This window comes from Panthera leo, chromosome F3 (assembly GCF_018350215.1).
Source record: "Panthera leo isolate Ple1 chromosome F3, P.leo_Ple1_pat1.1, whole genome shotgun sequence".
Lineage (NCBI taxonomy): Eukaryota > Metazoa > Chordata > Mammalia > Carnivora > Felidae > Panthera > Panthera leo.
In genome coordinates this window covers 64,382,754-64,408,406 of record NC_056696.1, presented here as the reverse complement: position 1 = coordinate 64,408,406, position 25,653 = coordinate 64,382,754, and the positions used below count along the sequence as shown (strand labels likewise).

The 25,653-nt window shown below is 62.1% G+C and overlaps 1 protein-coding gene and 1 long non-coding RNA gene across 3 annotated transcripts; one reads left to right on the top strand and one right to left on the bottom strand.

The window, feature by feature from the left end:
* Positions 1-429: 429 nt before the first annotated feature.
* VANGL2 (VANGL planar cell polarity protein 2) lies at positions 430-23,484 on the top strand. Its single transcript, XM_042925987.1, has 8 exons — positions 430-580; positions 14,672-14,932; positions 15,082-15,202; positions 17,800-18,407; positions 19,114-19,250; positions 19,710-19,845; positions 22,187-22,418; positions 23,067-23,484. The coding sequence occupies exons 2-8, from the start codon at positions 14,862-14,864 to the stop codon at positions 23,325-23,327; spliced, it is 1,566 nt and encodes a 521-aa protein (XP_042781921.1). The 5' UTR covers positions 430-580; positions 14,672-14,861; the 3' UTR covers positions 23,328-23,484.
* LOC122212231 lies at positions 4,860-10,536 on the bottom strand. 2 transcript variants are annotated; one of them, XR_006199062.1, is made up of 3 exons: positions 9,687-10,536; positions 5,364-5,538; positions 4,860-5,144 (listed from the first exon to the last, which is right to left on the bottom strand). It is a non-coding gene; the product is annotated as an uncharacterized LOC122212231 (long non-coding RNA). The 2 variants fall into 2 exon arrangements; XR_006199061.1 differs by having other exon boundaries at positions 5,401-5,538.
* Positions 23,485-25,653: the final 2,169 nt, after the last annotated feature.

Here is a 25,653-nt window from a genome sequence, read left to right as displayed (position 1 = left end):
CGGGGAGAGGCGCCCCAGGAGGGAGGGGCTGCGGGCTGGGCCCCGGCCGCGGATCGAGGCCTCCCGGGTCAGCGCTCGCGGCCGGGGTCGCAGGGCCGCGCGGCCTCCTCCCGGGGTCGGGAGGGCCCCGCGCGTCCCGGGCGGCCGGCCGGCCGGGGAGCGGCGGCTCCGGGAAGAGCCGGGCCGCAGACAATGGGCGCGGCGGCGGGAGGGGCGCGGCGGCGGGAACAGCCGGGAGGCGGCGCCCGGGAGCGCGCGCCCCCCGCCCCCGCCCCCCGCCCGCTCCCCTGCCCGTCCCCTCCCCGCTCCGCCGCCGGCTCCGGTGCGATCCCCGGCCCCCGGTTCCGTGCTCCTGGCCCCCGCCATGGGAGCCTGAGCGCCCCCATCCCCCGGCCCCTGCCCCCGGGGCCCCGAGGGGGACAGGCAGCGGTGTGGGACGCAGAGGGGGTGGCCGGCACCGGAGCCCCCTCCGCGCCGCCCTCGCCCGCGCTGCCCGTCCGCGAGCGCGGAGTTCGCCGCGACCCGGAGCGCTGCGGATACAAAGGCGCCGGGCCGAGCCCACCGGCACTTCGCGGCGGCGGTGAGTGCCGGGCCGCGGGGGCGCGGGCAAAGTTTGCCAGAAAAAGAAAGGAGGACGAGAGACGGGAGAGGAGGACAATCGTGCGGGGGGCCAGAGGGTGCCCGGCCCCCGGGCGGGCGGGATGGCTTGTGGGGGAAGGGGGGGCGCGGGGCACCCCCCTTCCGGTCCGTTTCCCCCACTGCAAGGCGTAGTGCCCCCCCCCAACTTTGCGGAGGGCCAGGGGCTCGTGGGGAGGGGGCGGAGCCCGGGCCTGGAGAGCCAGGGACTTTCCTGGGCCCGGGGCTCCGGCGGGGGCCTTAATGATCCCGGGGGGGGGGGGGGGGGGAGCCGGTTGAAGCCGGAGACCGGGAGTGTGTGCTGGAGGTGGGGGGAGAGGCAGTGCGAGACACAGGAGCCCGGAGGTATCGGAAGGCGGGGGTGTTTAGGGGTGCAGACACACCTCAGGAGTGTGGGGAGGGACGGGGCAGGTATGCATTCCGGGTGTAATGTGGAGTCTGGGGACCGGCCGAGGAGAGTGGAGGGGGGTGTGTGTGCTGCTGAGGACGGGGCTGGCGGGCAGGGTACCCGGGCACCGTGGGTGGGGGCCCAGGGACAGGCGCCGGCATCCCTCTCCCCACTCATACTTACCCGTTTGGGGGGCTGGGGGCCCTGCATTAGTGAGTTTTAAAGCATTGGTGGAGGATCAGTGTGCGTGATTCTTTGTGTGTGTGTGTGTGTGTGTGTGTGTGTGTGTGTGTGTGCGCGCGCGTGTGTGCGCGCGCGCGCGCGCCGTGATGTGCTACGTGTTCCTGCAGGTGGGCCCCTGGGTTTGGAGGTGTAGGGGTTTTTCAGCGGCTGTGTGTGCACCCAGGGAGCGGCTGACCACGTATCTGCCGTGTGTTTGGATATGCATTTATGTGTACACTCCGGGGAAGGGCTGTGTGTCTGTGTGTGTGAACTGCGGACGGGTTTCTGGGAAAGAAGGGTGTAGGTACTGAGGAGGGTGGGTGTGTAAGAGCTGAATGGGGCATACCTGGCTGGGTAGGTGTGTGTGCACCTGTGTGCCAGAAAGGGGGTGAGGGAATCTGTTCTCTTGGGTGTAACCTGTGTTGATGGTTAAGTACCAGCGTGTGGACCCGCCTTAGGCGGTGTGTGTGCTCCTGAGTGTGTGTTGGGGGTACTACCTCTTGCCTCTGCAGGCACATTTTCCTGGCAGAAAGCCCAAAGGGATGGCTGTGTGGACGATTCCGAAGCTTCTTGGTTGGCTCTCCCTGGATTCAAAGGTGGCGCCTTAAGTATCTGAGACCTACAAGTGGGAGTGAGTGGGCCACCTTACGAGGTGCCCGCTTGGGTGGGGGGGGGGGTTCTAGAAAAGGGTGTGTGTTGTGGGGAACAGAGAAGAGAGGTTCTGGTTGTGGTCCTACAGGAATCTTGAGGCCCTGGAGGAGGCGGGGAGGAAAATAAGAGGGACTTCCTCCCTCCCCATCCTAGCTTGGGTTCCAGTGTGTGGAGAGGCCACATTCTTGGCTTTCCCCGCCCAGGCTCAGCCCCCTCAGGCCAAGGTTCTCCCGGGAAAGCTGCCTTGGGGTCTTTGACTTCGGAGTGCACTAACTGCCCTGCCTCCAGGATTCTCCAGCTCCTGAGGAGTCACGATTTCGGTCTGGGGTGGAGGCAAGAGGACGCAGCCTGCTGGAGGGATGAGACTGGTGTGGAACAGCCCAGGTCCCCGTCCCTGGGGTTGAGACGGTGGCATGGGAGCTCTGGGGAGGCTGGTGGGCAGGGGAGGGGGGTGCATTTTCAGGAGTTTCTGCAGGTGTGCGCGCGCGCGCCGCCGTGTACGTATCCAGTAGATTCCCTTTTCCCTGGTGAGGAGCGTGGTTAGGGTGGAGCTGTGGGCTGGGGCCGGGGCTGGGGCTGAGGGTGAGGAATCGGGGCTGAGCCAGTGAGAGCTTGAATGTCCGCGTGTGGGGGAAAGGGTGGGCGCCCCTGGCAGGCTGTCCTGGTGTTTGGCGGGAGGTCACCCCTGTCGGGGAAGGGGCTGTGTCCCTCCCCACAGAAGCAGCAGCTGCCTCCTTTGCCCGTCCTCTCCCTTGTCCTTTCTCTTTCGGGGTGAAGGGAAGGGGCTGGCCTTCTTCTCCTCTTGAGGACGCACGCTTCTTCCTCCCATGTCCCTCCCAGACACGTTCCTCTTGCCGCCAGGGCTTAGGGCGAGACACCCGCTTTTAGGGGCTGAGGTTTCGACTGCACACGTTTCTCAGGGTCGCCGAGGAATTGGAATCGGAGTGCTTGAGTCCCTAGGGGGCATGTGCAACCGGGATGTTCCGTCTTTAGTCCCCAGGGCTCCCTCGCTTTCCGAGGACTCTGGGATGAGGGTGGTGGGAGTTAGGACACGTTGGGACTAGGGCTGGGGGCAGAGTGTGAAAGGCCTGATGCGTGAGGGCTTCAAGCCCGACACCTGTCTGACGGGCAGGGCTCCCAGGGTGAGTGAGGCACGTGAATCTAGGATGGGGGGTAGGGGGGGCTCTGGCTCCGTGCACGCCTCCTGGCCCGCTCTTCCAAGGAGGAGGCACTGTGGTCAGAGAATGGACGATGCCATCTCGGGCCGTACTTCCAGTCTGGAACCAGTGGCCACATCGGCTCCTCCTGCCCCATTGTGTCGCTTCTGTCTGATTCGTCCAGGACAGGCCTCTCTCACGTGCCCCCTCTGCTCCTTCAGAGTCTAAGGAAGGGCCCCCTTTCCTGGACCTAGGGCAGGACAGATTTTTATCTGTTCATCTGGTTGCCAAGAGGCCCTTCCGGTTAGAGGGGGGGGGCGTGTACTTGGCTACCAGGAGCTTTGGGGGGGAAGAGAGAGGAGCTCCGGGACTCCCCTCGTGTCCTTGGGGTTGTAGGGACTCCAGTCCTTGCCTAGTCTGCCCCCAACGGCTCCCCACACCCGACAGCACTGGTTGGAATTAGTATTTCACAGTGGGGTGACGTGGGGCAAGTTCTTGAACCGCATTCTTTAGCCTCTTGGGTGTCTTCAGACGGTGTCCTCCAACCCCAGATGGGACCTTCCTCGAGGAACCCCAGGTTCGCCCAGTGGCCTCCTTCCTCGGGTTGCGGCTTGCTCTTAACGTCCTAGTTACGCCGCCTCCTAGTTCTGAGGCCTCAGACAGAAGAGAGAACTTTTTGAAGCCTCGCCCGTAAAGTGGAGTTAATAATACGCCCTGTCTCTTCGGTTTATGAGGACCGGGTGAAGTAATGCAGCGCGAGCCCTTCGCATGGTGCCCGGCCCAGAGGGAGCACTCAGTACATGTTAGCCGAGTGGTTCGGGTTCTGACGGAGGGGGTCGTGGGAGGCAGTTGTGGGTTGGGGAGGAGAGCGAGGCTTTGGTTCTCCTCTGGCAGACCCTGCTGGCTGCCAGGCGCTGTCTGAGCACAGGGGAGAGGGGATGAGGCGGCCTTTCGCAGGGGAGACGTGCCGGAACACGTCGGTTCACCGTAGCCCGGTGCGTGCTGTGTGGAGGTGTGTTTAGGAGGCCAACGGGGGCCTGGAGCAGGAGTGCTCGGCCCTGGGGTGGGTGTCAGGAAAGGCACCGGAGGAGAGGTGCCCTGGGCTGGCCGGGGTTTTGAAACTGAGGTGAAATTCACATCCCGTAAAATTACCATTTTCAACGTTTTTTTTTTTTTTTTTAAGTGTATTTATTTACTTCGAGAGAGAAAGTGTGCGCACCCAAGTGGGGGAGGGGCAGAGAGCGAGAGGGAGAGCGAGAATTCCAAGCGGGCTCCATGCCGGCCGTGCAGAGCCCGAATTGGGGCTCGATCCCACAAACCTTGACATCATGACGTGAGCCGAGATCAAGAGTGGGACACTTAGCCCACCGAGCCACCCAGGCGCCCCTAAAATTACCCTTGAAAATATTTTTTTTTTTCCGTTTATTTATTTTTGAGACAGAGCACCAGCAGGGGAGGGGCAGAGAGAGAGGGAGATACAGAATCTGAAGCAGGTTCCAGCTCGGAAGCTGTCAGCACAGAGCCCGACGTGGAGTTCGAACCCACGAACCGTGAGATCATGACCCGAGCTGAGATCAAGAGTTGGACAGTTAACCCACTGAGCCACCCAGGCGCCCCTAAAATTACCGTTTTAAAGTGAGCATTGGCGTTTAGTGCCTTCACAATGTTGTGCAACCGTGGCCTGTGAGAACCTTTTCCCTACCCCATCCCCCGCCCCTGGCAGCCACCAGTCTCTATTCTGTTTCTGTGGGTTTACCCATTCTGGATATTTCACGTAAATGAAATTTTACACAACGTAGGACCTTTTTGTGTCTGTCTTTCTGCACTCGGCACAAGCTTCTCGAGGTTCCTCCACGTCGTAGCGGGTGCCAGAATTTCACCCTCTTTTTCATGGCTGAACCCTATTCCACTGTGTGGACGGACCTTTGCAGGATTCAGACTCTGAGCTAGGCAGACAGGGAGGGGACTGAGGAGCCTCTGCAGGTTCGGGCTGAGCGGGCCAGAAGGATCGGGGGTGTTGCTGAGCTGTGTGCAGCGTGGGGCTGTTGGATCTTGAAGTATGGGTGGGGATTTGTCCTCAGTTTCCCTGCCTGTAAAAGGAGGTCCTGTGAGGTTGGTGGGGATGGAGGTGATAAGGAGGAGGGAGGCTGGGCTACTCTTGCCTCTTGGTCTGGGTGGAGGATGGGACTTCATTTAACTCGCTCTTTCCTCCTCTCTCCTGGGCAGTTCCCTCCCGTAGCTGCCCTCATCCCTGTGGGTACCCCTTTCAACGTTACTGGGGCGTCAACTTCCCCTCTCTCCGAAGTGACCTGAAAATTCTTCTCTCCCCCTCTCCGGGTTGGTAACCTTGTTTGTGGGGAGGTTTTGGTAGCCAGGCGAGGGAGAAGCCCGGGAGAGACTCCCAGCTCAGACCCCACCCCCAGCAGCAGCCTTCCGTTCTTTATTCTGCCTCCTGGCGATCTCCCCGGGCAGCCCTCTTGTGATCTGGAGGGAAACGAGGTGGGTCAGGGAAAATCTTTCCATCCCTGCCTCCACACTGCTTGGTACAGAGTAGGAGGCAGAGGCCTCGTCTGGTGGGGCCCTCTGGAAATGAGGTGTTGCTGTGCTGGTCTGATGCCCCCGGCGAGGCTGGTAATTACAGACATGACAGCTGGGAACGGGTTTGGGAGAAGCAGGCTTGGAATCGGCAGAGCCCAGGATCCCCTGGTAATCGGGGTGGGGCGGTGAGTGGGGAGAAGCTGGGGGCTGGGGCGGGGCGGCAGGCTTGGGGTCCCCCTGCCACTGCACACACAGCGCCCTGGCGTTGGAGCCCAGGCCCTGCCTTAGTAGGTGTGGAAGGAGGGATGGGTAGGGAGGGATAGGGGGATCCGAGACCCCACCCCACCCCACCCCAGCCCAGCCCAGGAAAGAGGCAAGAGAATGGGGAGAGGGGTTCTGGCTGCCCCAGGCTGTGGTGGAAATTAGGGCGGGGTCATCATCTGGGGGTCTGGGGCCGGCGCTGTAGCCAGAGGGGCTGGGTGGGGTCTTCTCACAATGAGGTCATGGGAACAGGAAGTAGGACGACTGGATGTGCAGCCTCTAAAGGACAAAGAGGGAGGAGGTAACGTTTTATTGAGCATCTTTTACGTCCCCGACTCCATGATACTCTGTACATGTTATTTTGTTGAAAACTCTTAACCAGAAGTAGGCACCATTACTCCATTTTACAGGCACGAAAACTGAGGTTTAGAGAAGGGAAGCAGCTCACCTTGGATAGCATAGCTCCCCAGAGGCTGTGCCTGGCCCACCTGCCCGCATTGCCCCTCCATTTTCCAAAATGCTCCCTCCGCCTTCCCCTGCTTCCTTCCAGTTGAATCGGATTTGCTCATCACCTTTGGTCTTGAACTTGAATAATTCCCCTATCTCCTGAAGGGCGCACAGGGAGTCTCCAGGTCAGCCTGAGTAGAGAGGTCTACCTCGGAGGGTGGGGCTGGGTGGAGTCCCCTGGAGGAATGGGTCTCCTGGGAGGAGGACCTGATTGTCCCCAGCCTGGGGCAGGGCTAGGGCCTGGGCAGAACCTCTCCAGCGGCTGGCCTCTTCCTCCGGGGGAGGGGAGGAGCGGGTGTTGGGGGTCCGGCCACTCCAGCCCATGGGGTCTTGTTTGTGATTGGGAGGGGCCTGGCCCTCATTGTCTGCAGAGTTTTCCAGCAACCCCCCCACAACATCCCTGGACCCCCCACTCTCCCCAGAGAGAGTGCAGTGTTTGTGTGCGAGGCTGGGGAGGGGCCTCTGGCTTCTTAGGGGAGGTGGGGGTTGGAGGAGAACAGGTGCTGAGCCCCAGGTGTGAACGCAGGAACTTAAAAAACAACCAAGTGTGAACAGGGACACTTGTTTTGTCCCTGGCTTTCCTCCAGGAGTGGGGGTGGGAGATGTAGGGGCTGGAGGCTGCTGGGACCCCTTAGAAGAGTGAAAACCTCAGGTGCTGAGAGTGGCACGATGGTGGGGGTCGGTAGGTACGTGGGCCTTTCAGCTGGCCCGGTCTCCGGTTCTCCTGCGTGAGAGCTGGGTCACTGCCAGTTCCGGCCCCGCCCCCCAAAGCACGAGAAGGTTTCCAGGCTAGGGAGACCCAAGCCTGCCGCAGGCACCCTTAGGCCCACCCTGCTGCCCGTGTCCCCACCTCCCAGCTCCCCTACCACACGTGAGCCCAAGGTCGCTCCCTCCCCAAGCGGCTGCTTTCCACCTCCTCCTCCTTGGCAGGGGCCGGTGTACAGGCTCAGAAGGTCTCCCGGAGGCAGGGTCACTTGGGGCCTGCCTAGGACAGTAGGCCGTGAAGGGGGAGGCATTTTTGTTTTCCTGGAGGGCGGGGGGGGGGGGGCACGGGGTAGGCGGGAACTGACCCGCGGGTCCACGCAGCCTGCCTGCTCGCCCCCCAGGGTCCCCCTTCTCCTGTCCCTGAGGACAACTCGGTGCCTGCTTTCCTCCTTGGCTCTCCCGCAGCTCACCTGGTGGGCAGGTAGGGGCCAGCCCTGTGCCCCAGCCGACGGAGGAAGGAGCTCAGAGTGGGTGGTAATTGTGGGGCCTGCCCACTGGTGCAAATTAAACATCGAGGCATCTCGAAGCCGTGGTGACCCTCTCACCAGCCTAGCATCCTGTCTCCCCTCCGGCCCCCATCTGGGACAGATGCCAAAGAGATTACTCACCCCTTCTGCCGTATACCCTCCCCCCTGCCCAGTGTTCCCTTCTCCACTGGCTGCGAATGGGTCTGGGGTGGCCGGGGACTGAGGAGCTGTGGTGTGGGTGCATGTGTGTGCACTGGGGTACGGTGTGTTGGGGGAGACACTTGGCGAGCTGCGGGGGGTGGGGTGGGGGTGCCAGAGAGAAAGCGAGCAGGTCTCTACAGAACCTGCCTGGCTGGGGCGGGTGGAGCTGGGTGGGGCAGGCGGGAGCCGGTCCAGGTTTCAGAGGGGGATAGGAGTGTGGGTGTCTGTGCGTGAGTGTGTGTCTCAGGGTGTCTGTGGCTATCAGAGGGTACCCGCATCGCCCCCTCTTAGATGGAGGCAGTTGAGGAGGTGGAGGAGAAGGGCTTGGCCCTGGCTCCCCCAGCTCCCTTCTAGCTAGAACGCAAGCTCAGGTATCCTGGCTGGGAGCCCGGCGTGGGGGCGCTCCTTGCTCTGGGGTCTGGGGGTGAGCAGCTGCTCTGGAAACATCCTCGCCTGGGCGGCCCAAGCACAGCCGTCCCTGCTTCCCAGCCTAGTGAGGGGAAGGACCCTGCCCCGGCCCCTGCCCCGGGGCTCTCGGGATGGTGAGTTCCTGTCTGGGGCTGTCCTGGGAGAGTGCCCGGTAAGCAGGGCGGGGGCTCCCGGGCTCCCCAAACCGGCCCTTTCCTCTCCCTCGGGCCCCTTGAGATCCAGCTGGCTTTGGCCTCACCCAAGGACACTGGGGCCTTTTTCAGGGCACAGGAGTGAGGGTGGGGGCGACTCTCCATCCCATTTTTGGTCTAGGGCCTGGGGCTGGTTCTGGCCTGCTCTGTGTGCCCTAGTTCTCTTTGTGGTGGGGAAACGCAGCGTGGCCTCTGGGATGGACGGCTTGTCCAGGGCCTAAGGCCGGATGGGACCGATGAGGGAAGGGAGGGAGCGAGCGAGGGAGCGTCAGAGCCTCAGTTGCTGGGGGAGGGGTGCGGCAGAAACCACCCCTTGGAGGGGAAGGGGCTCTGGTCTCCACTGTCTTGGCCCGGGCCTGTCTAGTCGTCCCCTGTCACTGGTGAGAAGAGAGGCTGGGGCAGGGATCTGTGCCACTTGTCCCCATCCTGGCTACCCCAAGGACTGGGACTTTCCTAGAGGAACCCCGTCTCTCTCTGAGAGGCAAACGCCTCAAAGCTAAAGCATTAGTAAGTTCTTTTCTCCTTTCTCTTTTTTTTCTTTTCTCATTTTTCTTTTCCTTCTCTTCTTTCTTTCTCTCTTTCTCTTTCTTTTCTTTCTTTCTTTTTTCTTTCTTTCTTTCTTTCTTTCTTTCTTTCTTTCCTTCCTTCCTTCTTCCAATTTATTTATTTTGAGAGAGAATGAGGGAGGGAGGGAGAGAGAATGAGTAGGGGAGGGGCAGAGAGAGAGAGAGAGAGAGAGAGAGAATCCCAAGCAGGCCCTGCGCTGTCAGCACAGAGCCCGACACAGGGCTCGGGGCTCGATCTCACGAAACTGTGAGATCAGTGTGTGCTTTCCTCCTGGAGGGGGAGGGGAAAGGGAGCTTAGGGATCGTGTGGGCACAGTCAGAGGTTCTGGCACCTTCCGGTCCTCCGCGGGTACCAGGTGAGGTGTCTGCATTTGCTCTCATGGACGCCTCCCGCCCCCACTGGTGACCATCAGGGCCTGGATGGAGACTATCGTGGCAGAAAGAAAAGGCCTCCAGTCTGAACGATGGTTGTGACTTTGGGTGTCCGCCCTGCCTCCCAGCAGTCTGATGATGAGGTGGCAGCCTGCTCTGTCTTTCCGGCTAGTTACCTAGTTCTTTGGATACTGGGCTGGAGGGGGTGGGGGGTGGGACACCTGGTGCCTCCCGGGAGGTGGCCAGCCGCACCGTGAGCGGAATGCACATTCATACCCTTGGACTGTGGTGGGGAAGCCGGGGACCCTGGGCGGGGGGCGCTCACGTGGCCACACCTGTCTGGGTTGATTGGGGAGGTGGAAGGCAGGTGCAGTGAGATCCAGGCTCTCGAGTAGGAATCACAGACCATTAATGGGCCAGTGTCTGTAGACGTCTTGTCCTACAAGGGTCTGAAGACGAGATGGTGCCCGACCTCTTGCGTCCAGACAGGACCGGCCTTCCCTCGTCCTGGGCTGAGAAGAGGAAGGCTGTGTGTTCAACGAGTGGGCCGGTCACAGCTCTGTCGTGGCAGCCAGAGGCAAGCTCTTGGCATCTTGTCTTCCCATCCACTTCCCCCGCCGCGGGATGATCCAGCCCAAGTGCCTTCTGCTGCACAGCTGGCCTGCAGCCCTGTCTTCCAGAGACCCGAGGAAGAACGGGTGGCCTTTCTAGGCACATGTTTGGGTCCTGTCCCCTCCCCACCTTTTCTTTTCTGGCTGAGTCACTGCAGCTCCCAGAGTGCCTTCCTCCGGCCCCACCCTCACCTCTGCCCTGCCTCTTTTCCCCATCCCAGGCCCGAAGGAGCTGGGACTGGGGGGCCGGGTGGCCCTGGTCCAGAGAGCCGGCAAAGGAGGCACTGATCTTAGCCACCTGCTGGCTGCCCGTCGGTCCTCAGCACCTGCCCACAGAGGCCCGTTCTCTGTCCGGTGCCTTGTCCACCTGGGCTGCTCCTCCGAGTGGGGCAAAGGGAAGGGTCCAGTCTCAGTGTGCATTTTGGTCAACACCAGCCTCCCCCCCTGTAACCGCCCCCCTGCACCCGCAAGGCCTTGTTCCCTTGCCTGTTGCCAGGTTCTGACTGTATTTTTTCCAGAGGCCTCCGATTGTTTCCTGAAGAAACCTGATCCCAGAACTCAGACAAAAGCTGGGGCTGCCAGAGGAGAAACCCCATTCTCTCCCCCTCTGCCCCTAGCCCCCCCCACCCCCCCCTACCTTCACAACCTCCCTCGCTTTGGATGCTGGGTACGGGTTCCAGGACCCGGCTGCCATCACCTAGGCAACAGGGGGCTTTGGTTGCCATGGCGATCAATGTGGGAGAAGCTGGGCAGCCGGGACAAAAGCCCCCACATTCCCCCCCACCCCTCCCCCCAATCCCCTTGGGATGGTACTGAGACACATTCCATTAATTTTATTTCTGAAAGGCCTTTTGGGGGGAGAAGGGTCTTGTTTTTGTGACAGTCACTCTTCCCTCCCTCTCTCTCTCTGGCCTCCTTTTAACCCCAGATAATCCATGGTTGGTTTGAGCAGGGGACTGAGTGTGTGTGTGTGTGTGTGTGTGCGCGCGCGTGTGCGTGTGCGCGTGCTCGCGCCCCTTGGGGGTGGGGGCAAGGTGAACGCATGGGGACACATCCCCTTCCACGGCCTCCCACGTGCAAACCAGGGCCCTCACGGTCCACCTCTGCCATTTCCACTTGTTGGTCTGATCCAGGGCTCCCCTCCCCCCACCCCCTTCCCTGGGAACGCCGCCCACCCTGGAGACCCTCTAGACCCCTGATTCCTGAGCTGATTAAACAAGGGGGAACTTCTGCCCTTGTCTTCGCTTGCTTCCCATCCCCCTCGCCCCCAGCCTCTCCAGATTCGGGTTAGCTTCCTGGCACCTTGAGGGGTCAGCAGGCAAGGGGCTCAGAAACTGGGTTCATTTTAGTCCCTCTGTTTGGTGGGGGAGGCACCTAACATTTGGGGCACCTTGAGTTGGGTTGGAAGGGGTGGGTAAAGCAGGGTTTACGCTGGGTCTTGAATAAGCGGTGGGTGAAGGGGGGGGTTGACACTGGGAGGAAGGTGGGGCTCCAGGCCGAGCAGCTCCGAACAAAGGGTTGGGAGGGGCTGGCACCCTTCTCTGGTTTGAAATTTATCTATAGGGGAAACACAATGGCATCAGCTTCCCTCCTGAGTGTGTTTGAAGTGGTTCTGGTCAGGACTGTGTGTGTGTGTGCGTGTGACTTCTTTATTTAGTAGTACAAACAGCAGGATTTATTTATACCACCTCTTCCCTAAATCGCAGAGGAAGTGTCTGGGGATTGGAGTATGGGCGACCCTGGAGCCACAGCATATTAATTCCTTAACTAATTACAAGCTGAGCAGTTTATAAAAGCGCTTCTTTCACCCCCCGGGGTCCTCACAGCAGCCTCATCGAGTACGTGTCGTGTCGTTACTTTCCTATTTTACCGATGAGCCTACCAGGCTGCAAAGCACAGAGAAGTGAAGTAACTTGCCTGTGGTCACAGAGCTGGTTGGTGGGAGAGTCAGGTTTTGAATGCAGAGCCTTGATGCAAATTCCGGGCTCTTTTTGTGCTTGAGGCTGAGGAGGTGGAGAGTCCTGGTTCCGGTGCCTCTGTCTAGACCCCATCAAGGGCAGTTCTGACCCCCTTTACGTCTGCCCCCCCCCTGCAGCCCACTTGCTCTCTCGAACCTCCTGGTGGGGACTAGATTAGGGCGGCGCCCAGCCAGAGAGATGCGTGTGAGGTGTTGGGAGACTGTGTCGAGACCTAAACCAGTAGAAGGGTCCTCAGGAGCCGGGGTGGAGGGGGGCGACGTGTGATTTGCAGACAGGGTGCTGGATGGGGGCCCTGTTCACGGCAAAGGTATTTCGAGCGGGTTAGGGTTGGGTTCACGTGTCATGGCTGTGTCCCCTCGGTGTATCTCCGTCCCACACTGGCCTTGACGTGGGGCTGTTGACAAACATCGCCAGGCCACGGCGGTGCCTCTCGAGAGCTGGCGGCGGCGGAAGGAATGGACGTAGTATTGACGTCACCGCCCTGCAGTCACGACAGGACCCCGAGAGTCAGAGGGGCAGGTCCATCCACGGGGTGGGCGTCAGTTCTTGGCCGTGTGCGCACCGGACGGTGGTGGACAGAAATATGTCTCAGCCGTCTTTCCTACTCTCTAGTTGTCGATAGTTGAGTTTAGTTGGGGAAAAGTTAGCAACTACACAGAAGCAAACCCCTTTCAGTTCCCCTCATAATTGAGTTTTGGGTACCAGGTGACCCAGTCGGTTTTATTTCTGCCTCCAAACACAAGAGCCAGCTCTTCTGGCCTCCCCCACCCCTGGCCTCCCTCCTCCTCTGGCCTCCCTCCTCCTCTGGCTGTCCTCCCCCTCTGGCCTTGCCTTGTCTGCCCCTTTGCCTGCTCTTCCCTACTGGGATCCCCAGGAACCCTCTTATTTATTCCTGTCCCCAGGTGACCCTATCCATGCCCGTGACCTCGCTCACCTCCAGCTCAGACTCTCCTGAGTCTGGCTCCTCTGAAACCCTGCTGCTCACCTGACCTGTCTCCTGGCCGTGACCTTAGCCCGCTGGGAATGGAGCTCACTGCCTCCCTCCCCAGACTTGCCTCCTCCCCTGCCTTCCTCTCTTGCTCAGGCCAGGGATCCCGGGCGCTCCCCTCCCCTCAGCCAGACCTCAGCGGGCCCTGTTGATCCTACCACCACCGCGTCTCGCACCGGCTGTTTGTCACCTCCTCCAGGGCCGCTCGCTGCCTCCGGCGACCTTAGTAGCTTCCTTCCTTGTGTTCCCGCGTCTGCTCGCCCCTCCCCCAGTCCCCGCCTGCACAGCTAAAATCCTTCGCGGGCTTCCTGTGGTCGTCGTCCTTGTGCTTGGGGGAAACACGAGCTCTGCACCTGGCCCCTGGCCGCCTCCAGCCATCATCTTCGTGGGCTCCCGCTGCCCTGGCCTTTTCTGGTTCCTGGAATCCACCAAGCTCCTTGCTGCCCTCCGTCTCCCCAGGCGGTTTCCTGCCTTTGTCACCTCTCTGCCTGGCTAGGTGCTGTTCTCCCTCAGGCTCAGGCGTCGTTTTCTCAGAGAGACTTTCTAGAACCGCTCAGTGCAAAGTCGCAGCCCCCGGCGCTGCCTCTCCTGGTTTTCCGCCCTGTTCCTGCCATCACTCCTGCAGTTAGCCATTCATACTCCAGTTTACTTGTTCAGCGTGCCTGTGCCCCGCCAGCCTGGAGACCCGGGGTCGGGTCCCCCGCTGTCCTCCCCCTCCCCCCCCCCGCCACTCCCCGGGGCCTCACAGGGTGCATGGTGCACAGAGGTGCCCGAGAGCGGGCTGATGGCCCGGCAAGGGAGGCTGGGAGACGCGCGCGTGCGTTGGTGGAGGTGGGCCCGAGGGCAAGATGCCAGGTTGGCTGTTAGTTGGTGGTGGGTGGGCTCTGAGGGCCCAGCAGGATGCGGCTGAGGGTCGGGAAGCGGGGAGGAAGAAGAGCTCATTCTCTGCAGAGGTAGAAGGTGAACGGACTGAATACACACGCTGCCCCTGGGGACACGCACAGCCAGGAAGGCTCCCCAGCGCATGGCCCATTTCAGCACTTCGGGCCTTCGGAGAACGATTTCCGCGGTCTTCTCCTCCCTGCTCCCCCCGCCCACGTTATCATAGTTTCCATCCCTCACCCCGCTCCCCTGGTGTGCATGAACACACACACACACACACACACACACACACTCCGTGGAGCAGCCAGCCTGACCCGGCCTGTAACTCCGGGTAGGTTTGACGTAGGCTCTGGCTAGATTGGCACAAGAGAAACGGCTGTGAGCAGCCCCTCCCCCCGTGGGCCCTTTCAGAAGTCACGAGTGGGGGGAAGATGAGGGGGAAAGAGAGGCCTGGACAGAGGCCAGCTGCTTTGTGCTCTGTGCGGTCTCCGTCGGTCCAGCCCGTCCGCCTGGCCAGAACCTGCCGTCTCTGAGCCACGGCTTTCCTGGCCGAGAACAAGGAGAGGGTTGCCCTGGTTCTCCGCTCCGGGGGGTCCCGGGCTGGGTCATTCCTTGCGGCCTCTGCTGCCCGTCCGCCCTGCGCCCCGAGCCGCTGGCACAGCCTCGGGGTGCGCTTTCTGGGAGGCAGGGCAGGAGGAACCGGGCCCACTGGACGGAGCGGGAACCGGGGCGGACTGGTCCGGGGCAGCGGCTGGGCCAGTACAGCTTCCTGCGGCAGCCGCTCTTCGGGGCTGGTCACCTCTCTGCCCTGAGCCCACGGGAGCTGCCGCTTCTCCTGACCGACGGCTTCCTCTTCTCAGGCGCGTCGCTTGATTTTCTCTGAGACAAGCCCACCCGTCCAGCAAAATAGAGTCCCTCAGGGTGACGGTTGATTTCCTGAAGGTGCCCCTTGGCCTGAAGAAGCCGGTGCTGAAGGAGGTGGCTGTGGGGCCCCCCAGAAGGCCCCAGCCTGTGGCCCTGGAGCGCTACAAGGCCCGGCGTTCGGACGCCATGGACACTGAGTCCCAGTACTCGGGCTATTCCTACAAGTCGGGCCACTCCCGCAGCTCCCGCAAGCACAGGTGGGCAGACGTGGGGGCGACACGGGTGGCGGAGGGTCAGGGGGGTGAGGGGAGAGGTGGCCGTGCACAGGGGTGGTGGTGGGGTAGTGGTTGCTGAGAAGACGACCCAGGTCCCCCCTCTGACCTGTGCCCCCGGCCGCCTGCTGCAGGGACCGCCGGGACCGACACCGCTCTAAGAGCCGAGATGGGAGCCGCGGCGACAAGTCGGTGACGATCCAGGCCCCAGGGGAGCCCCTGCTGGACAACGAGTCCACGCGAGGGGATGAGCGGGTGAGCATCGGGGGGCGTGGGGGCCAGGCCAGGTGTTTTCAGGCCGATCCATGAACCTGGAGGTCCGTCAGAGGGGAAAGGGCCTGGAACCCTGGTCTCTTCGGGCAGTGGCCCTACGTCCTGTGCTTGGGGTCCCAAAGGAGGACCTGTTTCAGTAGAAGTGAGGGAATTTAGTAGAGATCCCTTTGGAAGCCGCAGCCCCTTCCTCCTTTTCTCAGAGAGCTAGGGTGACCTGGGCTGTCCAATGGGAGTTGCCTGGTTCCTCTGAGCTGAGGCCCGCCGGTCAGATGGGCTGGGAACCTGGGGCAGGAGGGGGCGGTGGGTGCGGCCTGGGGCGGGGGGGGGGGGGGCGGGGGGCGTGGGCAGCCCTGAGTTTTCCTGGAGCCTCAGGCAGGGGCTCTGCCGCGCCCTCTGGTGTCAGGCTGCAGAACTGCACCGTCTGGGTCTGGAGCTGGAAGCAGGTGTGGGAGGAGTCGGTGGAGAAAGGGGAGGTGAGAAGGGGGGCCGCCGGAAGGACGCTGGTCACTCGGGGCGGGGTGAGCAGGTTGCTCCTGCTCTAAGCTCTGTGGCCCTCTGTGCTCACCTAGTAGGAAGGCCAGCAGGCAGACCTCCGTGCTGGATTAGGGCAGGGGCAGGATTTGGGGTGACTCTGAAGGCACCTCCCGCTCTTCCTTCCCCGGGACCATCTCTGGCTGGAGACTCCCAGCTCCTCTTCCCTCACAAGCTTTCACGGGGACACGGGGACTTCCTGGGTCTTGGGAGCAGATGAGTACCTGGGGGAAATAGCCCCCCTCCCTCTCTCCCAATCCCGTCTTCTCCCTGAGACCTGGCGCCCTGAGTTCTCGAAGGGACCGCGAGACACGGTCAGCTCAGCCGCGGTGGGGGAGAGGGCAGGCAGTGTGTCTGGAGGTCAGCCTAGGGTGAGGAGTAGCCCTTGAGTTGAAAGGGGTCGGTACACCCACTTTGTACCATCAGATCAGGCTCCTCTGTCCTTGGGAGAGGAGATTCGTCAACCCCCTGATCGCTGACCCTGCCGGGCATCTCCTACACTCCCCGTCCCGTGTCTAAGCCCTGTGACTCCGTATCCCCGGGCCATCTAGGAGTGAAGGGTGTGGGCGCTGATGGCCACTGGTGGTCTTGGGGCCCTTCTGTGGGAGGGTGGCCAGCGTCTGCAGAGATAGCTCCAGTGGACCAGACTCAGGACACTTGGGGACCTTGGCCTGTCTACCCCCTTGCCTCCAGGAACAGGCGGCCACTGTGCTGTGGGCATTCAGATGGCAGGGCTAGCGGGGCAGACCCGAGACCCAGAGTGGCCCTGAGTCTGCCCATCTCCCATGCCATGCACCGATCACCTGCCTTCCTCCCCGCTCCCTGCGTCCTCTGCCCTTCACCGCACTGCTTGTTTCGGGTCACTCCCTGAATCAGTCACCTTGAGTGGCTCTCGATGTCGGGAGGATAGGCTCTCAGTGGTCAGCCTGGCCTGTCCAGACCCCACGGGCTGCCCCCGCTCTGCTCCTGCACGCGGACCCTGCTCACTCAGTCTGCTGGCTGCCTCAGTTCACACTAACATTTCATGTTCCAGGGATTCACGGGGGGCTTGTCAAAATGCAGATTCTGGTTTAGTCCATGCGGGGTGGGGCCTGAGACTCTGCAGTTCTGAGAAGCTCCCGGGAGATGTCTACACTGCTGGTCCCCAGGCCCTGTTTTCAGTAAACAGGCCTTAGGGACTGTTTAGTTCAGTGATTCTCAATTTTGGATGAACGTTAAAATCATCTGTTTTTTAAGAGAGGGTTGACGTCCTCCTGGGCGGGATCTGGGCATTGGTGTTCTTTCCCAGGCTCCCTAATGTGTGCAAGGAGGGCCCAGCCTCAGATGGGCCAGCCCCGAGGAGGCCAAGCCTGGGCACACAGTGGAGCTCACTAAATACTTTGGTGGTTGCATATGGGCTGACTGCCCTCTCTCCTCTCTCTTGCTCTGCTGTCCCCCTCTCCCCTCCCCCTTCCTTTCTCCCACCCCTCCCCCCTCCCTCCCTTCTCCTTTCCTCCCCCTCCCCTCCCTTCCCCCTCCCCTTCTCCCTTCCTCCTCCCCCTCCCTTCCCCCACCCCTCCCCGTCCCCTCTCCCTTCCTGCTTCTCCTCCCCCTCCTTCTTCTCCCTTCCTCCTCCCCCTCCCCTCTTCCCCTCCCCTCCCCTCCCCCTTCTCCTTTCCCCCTCCTCTCTCCCTTCCCCCACCTCTCCCCTCCCCTCCCTTCCCCTCCCCTTCTCCCTTCCTCCCTCCCCCTCCCTTCCCCCTCCCCTTCTCCCTTCCTCCCTCCTCCTTCCCCTCCCTTCTCCCTTGCTCCTCCCCCTCCCTTCCCTTCTCCTGCCCCTCCTCCTCCCCTCTCCCCTCCCTTCCTGCTTCCCCTCCCCTCCCCCTTCTCCCTTCCTCCTCCCCCTCCCTTCCCCCACCTCTCCCCTCCCGCTTCTCTTCCCCTCCCCTCCCCCTTCCCCCCTCCCCCTTCCTTCCCCCACCCCCTCTCGCCTCCCCTCCCCCCTCCCTTCCCGCTTCTCCTCCCCCTCCCCCCTCCCCCCTCCCCCCTCCCCCCTCGTCCTGCCGTAGGATGACAACTGGGGGGAGACGACCACTGTAGTGACGGGCACCTCAGAGCACAGCATCTCCCACGATGACCTCACGCGCATCGCCAAGGACATGGAGGACAGCGTCCCGCTGGACTGCTCCCGGCACCTGGGCGTGGCGGCGGGGGCCACGCTGGCGCTGCTCTCTTTCCTCACGCCGCTGGCTTTCCTGCTGCTGCCCCCGCTGCTGTGGCGGGAGGAGCTGGAGCCGTGCGGGACGGCCTGCGAGGGCCTCTTCATCTCCGTGGCCTTCAAGCTGCTCATCCTGCTGCTGGGCAGCTGGGCGCTCTTCCTCCGCCGGCCCAAGGCCTCGCTGCCGCGCGTGTTCGTGCTGCGCGCGCTGCTCATGGTGCTGGTCTTCCTGCTCGTCGTCTCCTACTGGCTCTTCTACGGGGTGCGCATCCTGGACGCCCGCGAGCGCAGCTACCAGGGCGTGGTGCAGTTCGCCGTGTCGCTGGTGGACGCCCTGCTCTTCGTGCACTACCTGGCGGTGGTCCTGCTGGAGCTGCGCCAGCTGCAGCCCCAGTTCACGCTCAAGGTCGTGCGCTCCACCGACGGCGCCAGCCGCTTCTACAACGTGGGCCACCTCAGGTGCGGCGACGGGCCGGGGGTGGGGGGAGGCCGAGGGGGGAGCAGGTGGGGAGGTGGGGCCGGCCGGCGGGCCGAGGGCTCTGCCTGCGGTAGGTTTCCGACAGGGTCCTGGGGCGGGAGGGGCTGGGAGTCGGGAGCGGGGAGACAGCAGAGGAACGTTTGGTCATCAGGGAGGGACCTCACAGAGGGCTGGACCGAGGGGCAGAAAGGCGTGGGGCACGGACGGGGCTTGGGGGATCGCTTTTGGAGCCCTCCCTGGAGGCGCCGCCTCTGTGAGCTCTTGAGTGGGTGGTCACGGAGATGAGCTGGCCAGAGGAGGGACCCCCGGAGGGAAGGTGCCGCGAGAGTTCCTCTGCCCGCCCCCACCCTGCCCCAGGCCTTACAGAATATCAGGGGCACTTCCTGGTCCCGTAGGGAATCTTGGGGGACTTGGAGGGGGTGAGGTGACCGTTTGCTGGAGACCCAGGCCCAATGCCCTCTCTCCCCTGGGCTTCAGCACCGCAGGGGACTAGCGGGCCCAGCCCTGGGGAAGGCTTGGGAGCCTGGTAAGTAGACCTCAGGCCCTGAGCCAGGCTTCCTGGAAGCAGCCTGTCCCTGTCCTGTGTCCTTTCCCACCCTGCCAACCTGCCCTGATGTCTCCCTCCCCCCGGCACCCCTTGTCTGTCCCTTCTCCCTCCCCCCCCTCCCCCCGCCCTCTCCCCCACAGCATCCAGCGTGTGGCCGTGTGGATCCTGGAGAAGTATTACCATGACTTCCCCGTCTACAACCCTGCCCTCCTCAACCTGCCCAAGTCCGTCCTGGCCAAGAAAGTGTCTGGCTTCAAGGTGTATTCCCTCGGAGAGGGTGAGCGGCCCTGCTCCCCTGCCCTCCCGCCTGCTCCCCGTTTCCTTCTCAGACTCTTCCCCGCTTCCCCAGCCCCTTTGTTCTGTCATTTCCCTTGGCTCCAGGTGGCTGGTGTTAGCTGCTGATGCTACTTGCTGTCCCTTTATGCCGTGGTGTGTCCCCCCCAATCTGACTTCTCTGCGTCTGCTCACCAGCCCTGGCCCCGAGCCCTCAGCTCTCTGACCTCCAGGTCCTCCGGCACCAGGAGGCACGTGTGCAGGACCCGTGCCCTCCAGGGCCCTCTCTGTCGCTTTCCGGGGGGGACCTCTCCCAGTCGTGGCCAGGAGGGTCGGGAACGGGAGGCATCGCAGCGGGCGGGCACAGCCTCTGGACCGGTCAGGTGGCTGCGCCCTGACTTCCCGGGCTGGGGAGCGAGCGTGCTGTGACGCGACCATCCCTGTCTCTCCCGCTCCCGTGCAGAAAACAGCACCAACAACTCCACAGGGCAGTCGCGGGCTGTGATCGCGGCGGCCGCCCGGCGGCGGGACAACAGTCACAATGAATACTACTACGAGGAGGCAGAGCACGAGCGGAGGGTGCGCAAGCGGAGGGCCAGGTGGGTCCCTGGGCCAGGACAGGCTGCCCCGGGGCCTGCCGGGTGTGAACAGGCCGGGCAGAGCCAGGCCAGGGCGTTCTGCGGCTGCGGGGAACGCGTGAGCAATCGCGACGGGGTGCGCTGGGTTCCTAACGAGTTCCCGTAAGCTGAGCGCTGTCCCACAGCACACGCTTCTCAGCTCACGGTCGCGGGGGTCAGACACAGCCGTCAGGCACGGCTTAGCTGGGCCCCGCGCTCAGTGTCACAGGCTGAAATCAAGACGACTCCCGTCTGAGCCGGGGTCCTCTTCCAAGCTCCTCGGTCACGGTGGAATCAGTCCCTTGTCATCTGGCCTCGGCGGCAGCCGCGGTGCTGCGGTTTGCTTTTTCCGGCCACAACGGGTCTCCCCGAGTTCTGTACCGCCTGGAGAACACTGCGCTTTGAAGGGTCTCATGCAGTGAGAGCGGGCTGGCCAGGGTCACCTCCTCGTTTATAACGACCAGGACAGCTGACTCGACACTTTAATTACGTCTGCAGAATGTACGGAGACAGCAGAGAGAGTAGCCGGGACGATGGGAATCTGGTAGGGTGAACGAACGGGCCACCTGTGAATTCTCCCTGCCACAGGGGAGTAAGTAAGGCCCAGTAAACGAGGTGAGCCTTGCCTGCAGCAGCAGGGACGGAGGCTGGATCGGACCTCCTCCCCGTGGATCTCGTAGGCCTGCTCGGCTGTTGGTGCCTTTTTACCTGCAACAGATGAGGTTCTAGTACAGATCTTGCTACATCTTTTTTAACTTTGTTTATTTTGAGAGAGAGAGAGAGAGGGAGAGAGAGAGTGAGAGCAAGCAGGGGAGGGGCAGAGAGAGGGAGAGGGAGAATCCCAAGCAAGCTCCTCACTGCTAGCACAGAGTCTGACGTGGGGCTCGAACCCGCGATCCGTGAGATCACGACCTGAGCCAAAACCAAGAGTCAGACGCTTAACTGACTGAGCCACGCAGGGTCCCGTATCTTGGTACGTTCTTAGGTACTGTCCTCTCTTTTTCCTGTTCACGCTGTAATGTAAACTTGTCATACCTGAAAGGTCTTCGCTGCTGCCAGGTCCCACCGTGGTCTGGTGGGATTTCCAGGGGGCCTCAAATAGCAGAGGGCCCCAGGATTTGACCCTCGGCCCCTCCTCCCACACGGTCTCCAGGCTTCAAGGGAGGAAGTTATCCCTTACCTGTTCTGACATGAGGCTGGTGTCCCTGCCGTCGATGGGAGATCAGCAACCCCATTTGTCTGCCATTCGGCGTGTCTCCAGCTGTCTCAGAAATGGTCCTGGTGGGAAGGAACCCAGAGGTGGCACCCCCCCCCCCTTCACCTTTTGCCCCAACCAGGCTTTTGGATCTCCTGTGTTGCCAATGCGGTTCTTGGCCCGTGGCCGATGTCTCCCTCCCCTGTTACCTTGGTTGTAACCAGTAAAAGACTTCTCCCTTGGTTTTCAAAAGGAGCTTTACTGAGAGACCCTCGGAGCAAGCGCGTGAATAACCAGAGAGGCCGAAGCGGGACATGTTCCACGTGTTTACTTAGTCCCGAGTACGCCCCTGCCCGCTCCTTGAAGTTCCTGGGGTCCTGGCTTTCCGGACGTTGTGTGCTTTTAACGAAAATTGACTTCTTTTTCGTGCTTCCCCCTTAACTCCCTCCTCGAGACTCGCCCACGTTGTCTCTGTGTCCCTCGTGTCGCTGCCTAGTGGTTCACAGATGACTCCCCGCCCCTAACCGGCATCTAGGTTATAGGCCTTCCTTTTTTTTTATCCTGTTTTGACGGCTGAGTAGTACTGTCTGAACATGTGAGTTGTCTGACGCCCAGCAGGTGTCCCGGTCCCTGGGGCCCTGTGTGTTCACCTCTGGCATTTTGCTGTCATGTTGCTTGTGTGCCCGCCCCCCAGACAGATGTTGACGTTGCCCGTGCTTGAGTAGAAGGCTGTTCTCTGGATGTAGTTGCGTTCTGCTGGTTTGGCACCCGGGGAAGGGTGACTTGGGGGTCTCGTGGAGGAAGGCATCAGGAAGGCACGTGCCACCCTGTCCCAGAGTACGGTTCTTGGCTGTGTCTGGGTTGGACGCTGGGGTCCCCGCGCCAGGCTCACTGAGCTCTACAGCTGTTTCCTGCCCCCACCCCCGCCCCGCATCTGTGCACATGCACACCCCCCCCCCCAACGCACACACGCACACGGCCCCCCTGAGCCCAGCCCTTGGCTCCAGGTGGGTTTGTGGTGCTTCTGGTGGCGGGGAGGGGCACAGCCTCGCCCAGGCGGCTGGAGCAGGGGGGTGGGGGCTGAGGGAGGGGGAGGGGCGGTTGGTCCAGGCTCCCCCTGTCCCCCAGGCTTGTGGTGGCGGTGGAGGAGGCCTTCACTCACATTAAGCGGCTGCAGGAGGAGGAGCAGAAGAACCCCAGGGAGGTGATGGACCCCCGGGAGGCTGCCCAGGCCATCTTCGCCTCCATGGCCCGTGCCATGCAGAAGTATCTACGGACCACCAAGCAGCAGCCGTACCACAGCATGGAGAGCATTCTCCAGCACCTGGAGTTCTGCATCACGCACGACATGACACCCAAGGTAGGCCCCCCACCGTCCCCCTGCCCGCCCCCCCCGCCCCCGGGTCCTCCCCCCCCCCACCGACAGCAGCCTGCCTCGCCCCTGTGCTCTCACCACATCCCAGCCCCCACCCCCCCAGGTCTCTTCTCTTACCCCTGGCCCTGCCCCTCCCGCCTCGTTCCCAGCTGGTGAGGAGAAGGGACAGTTTCTCCTGGGGAATAGGCTGTGGCCTGATTCCCGTCTCCGAGGTGGCAGCACCCGACATCCCCCCTTCACCCCGTGACCTCCAGCTGTGCTCTTTTCGAGCCATGACCCTCCCTCGGCTTTATCGTCAGCCTCCTAGAGTGGCGTCCCCAGCCACCCTTGGTGAACAGGGTGACCGCGTCCACGAGAGCTGGATGCAGGGGCAGGAAGAATGAGGAGGCCTCACGGTCCTAGCCCCGTGCAGGGAAAGCGCGGGGACGCCGGTCCTGACCCTGCGGTGTCCCCGTCACCTCTGTGGGCTCCTGCTGCCCTGTGCTTAGAACCAGGGTCCAGAGCAGATGAGCTCGGCGCCTTTCCGCTCGAACGTTCTAGAGCGCGTGGAAGCAGAGCGAGCCGGGGAACGTCGAGGGTGGCGGCGGGGGGAGGGGGGGAGAGGTGACCACGCAGCCCCCCGCCCCTCCTCAGGCCTTCCTGGAGCGGTACCTGGCGGCCGGACCCACCATCCAGTACCACAAGGAGCGCTGGCTGGCCAAACAGTGGACACTGGTGAGCGAGGAGCCTGTGACCAGCGGGCTCAAGGACGGCATCGTTTTCCTCTTGAAGCGCCATGACTTCAGCCTGGTGGTGAGCACCAAGAAGGTCCCGTTCTTCAAACTCTCCGAGGAGTTTGTGGATCCCAAGTCGCACAAGTTTGTCATGAGGCTGCAATCTGAGACGTCGGTGTGACTGAGCAGCGGCAGGGGTGACGCCAGGGCTCCCGCGGGTCGGGGAGAGCTTGGCTCTCGCCTCCTGCCGCCCTGCCTCCTCCCGCTCCCTTTTGCTTTTACTTGAATTGACTCCCCCCACTCTCCCGCCGCCCGACTGCTCCCCCCTCCTCCTTAGTCGCCCCCCACCCTCCCCCCCACCGTGAGCCTGGAGAGGCCACCTGCGTCAGCAGTGCCTGGGATCCTCTCTCTCTCTCCCCTCCCCCGCCAGCCCTTACTTGGTGTCATCGTGCAGGAATCCGTGCCTGTCCCCCCTCTCCCTCCGGATGGCATTCTCTTCTGAGAGGACATGGGGTCCCCCGGAGCCCCACCCCCAAACCAGGCTCTTGTGCAGTTTTCTCCTGTGGCCCCGACAGGGTGTCGCCAGGGGACAGACAGGACAACACAGAGCCACCGTGCCAAACTCCTCCAGACGGTGGGTCATCCGCTGCTCCTGCCCGCCCAGCTGGCCCATCACAGACGCCGAGTTTGTGGGGCAGGGTGCTCTCGCACCCCGCCCCGCCCAAGCTAGCCCGAGTCAGGGGTCTCCCTGCCAGGGTCACTGGCTCCGGCTGTCAGAACCTCCCCCTCACATCCACACGTATTCAGAGCGAGGGACGGTCCCTAAAGTCTTTACCCTAAAGTCTCCACCTTCTGCCTCCCGTGGCCACAGCCAGACTGAGGCCGAAACCCTCTGTGACCACTTTCCCTGGGCCATGGGGGACTGTACCCATCCTTTGGGTCTTTCCTAGGCAGCCTCCGAGGGAAGGACAAGAGGGACCCCGGGGAACATGGCTGACCCCTGGCCTCTGAACCTGCCTGCACCTTCACTCCCGCCTGGCTGGGGCAGGTCCCCCTTCCCGGTGAAGGATGACGAGTCGACTGCTGCACAGATTGAGTGGCTTGCAGACCATGACCCGACCCCCGCGGTCTTAGACCGATGTTTTTCTTTCCTTCCCCCGCCCCAGCGTGTCTCTTCTTGGCGCCAGGGGCCTGTTGTCTTGTCTCTCTTTGGGGGGGATCTCTCTTTGGGGGGGGGAGCCAGTAACTCCTCCTCGTCCCCTGCCTTAAGCCCACTTCTTTGCCTCAGGGGTCTCCTTTCCTTGGCTGGCCAGGGTCCCCTCCTCTCCCTGCCTGGTTCTCTGGGCTCTTGTCTCCCTCAGTACTGGGGTGAGGGCCCAGGATTGCTGCCTTCGTGGGCATCGGCCCCCCCTCACCCCAGTGAGCTTCCGTAGTCTTTCCACCCGATCTGATTTCTCGCGAGTTCAGGTCTCGTTTTGAGCCAAATCCGCTGGCTTTCTGAGACCTATTTTCAGTGTGAATCTGAGCCTTTAACTCAGACACCTTTAAATTACGTAGTTTTAGCCAAGAGGACCGGAAGCGGGAACACCGGTATACCTCCAGCCTGGGTCCACGCGGAGGACCATTCCGGCGGCTGGGCTGGAGCCGCCCTGGGCCAGGCCTCGGAATAACTTTCAGGCCCGTCTTCTCCTGGCCAGCCTGCCACGCGGAGCACCCCCTCGGCCTAAGATCCCCACCGGTCTCTGACCAGGGAGGCTTCCAGTGTGGGCAGGGCGGCCCCCGACGTGATGCAGCCTAGTGATCACGTGTCTCCCCTGTCCTCTCTGAAAAAGCACATCTGTCCGTCCGCCGCTTACTAGAGAAGGGCTCTTCAGTTCACGCTTAACCCGGTCCCCACAGATGTGGGTTGTGGGGCTGACTCAGGCACTGCCTGAGGGAAATACATCCTGTCCTGGGGGTCGTGGGAAGGTATCTTCTCTCCAAGGACCTGGGCTTAAGAGGAGTCCCTCTGGGTCACATTTCTAAATACCTCACTATCCTGGAAAACGGGGCCCGGATGGTGATTGGGGTCGTTGCCTTTGTGGGCAGGCGTGGGGTGTGTCGGGACGTAAGGACCGAGTTGGGGCGGGCCCAGGGAAAGGGTTTGGGATCTTTGTGGCTGCCCTAGGTTAGGGGCGGGGGAGTGTTTATTTTAAGAACCTGCCATGTGTTTAATCACTGTGATTTTTTTCATTCCTTTTTCCTAAAACAAGAAAAATTCCCTCCCCCCCCCCCCCCCCCCCCCACCTCTCTAAGCACTAAGGGCTGTGGCTGAGAATGGTAGTGTTTGGGTCCTTTGCGGCAGAACTGTGGTATTTTGTCTTCTTCGATGATTGTTATAATAATTATTATTTTTTAAAACGTCAGGATGAATTGTCCAGTGTGTGGCTGTGTTTGTCTTTTGCTTCTCCTACGTGGGGAGCTGTCTTCATGCTGTGAACTGATGTGGGGTGCCTCTGAGCCCTGTC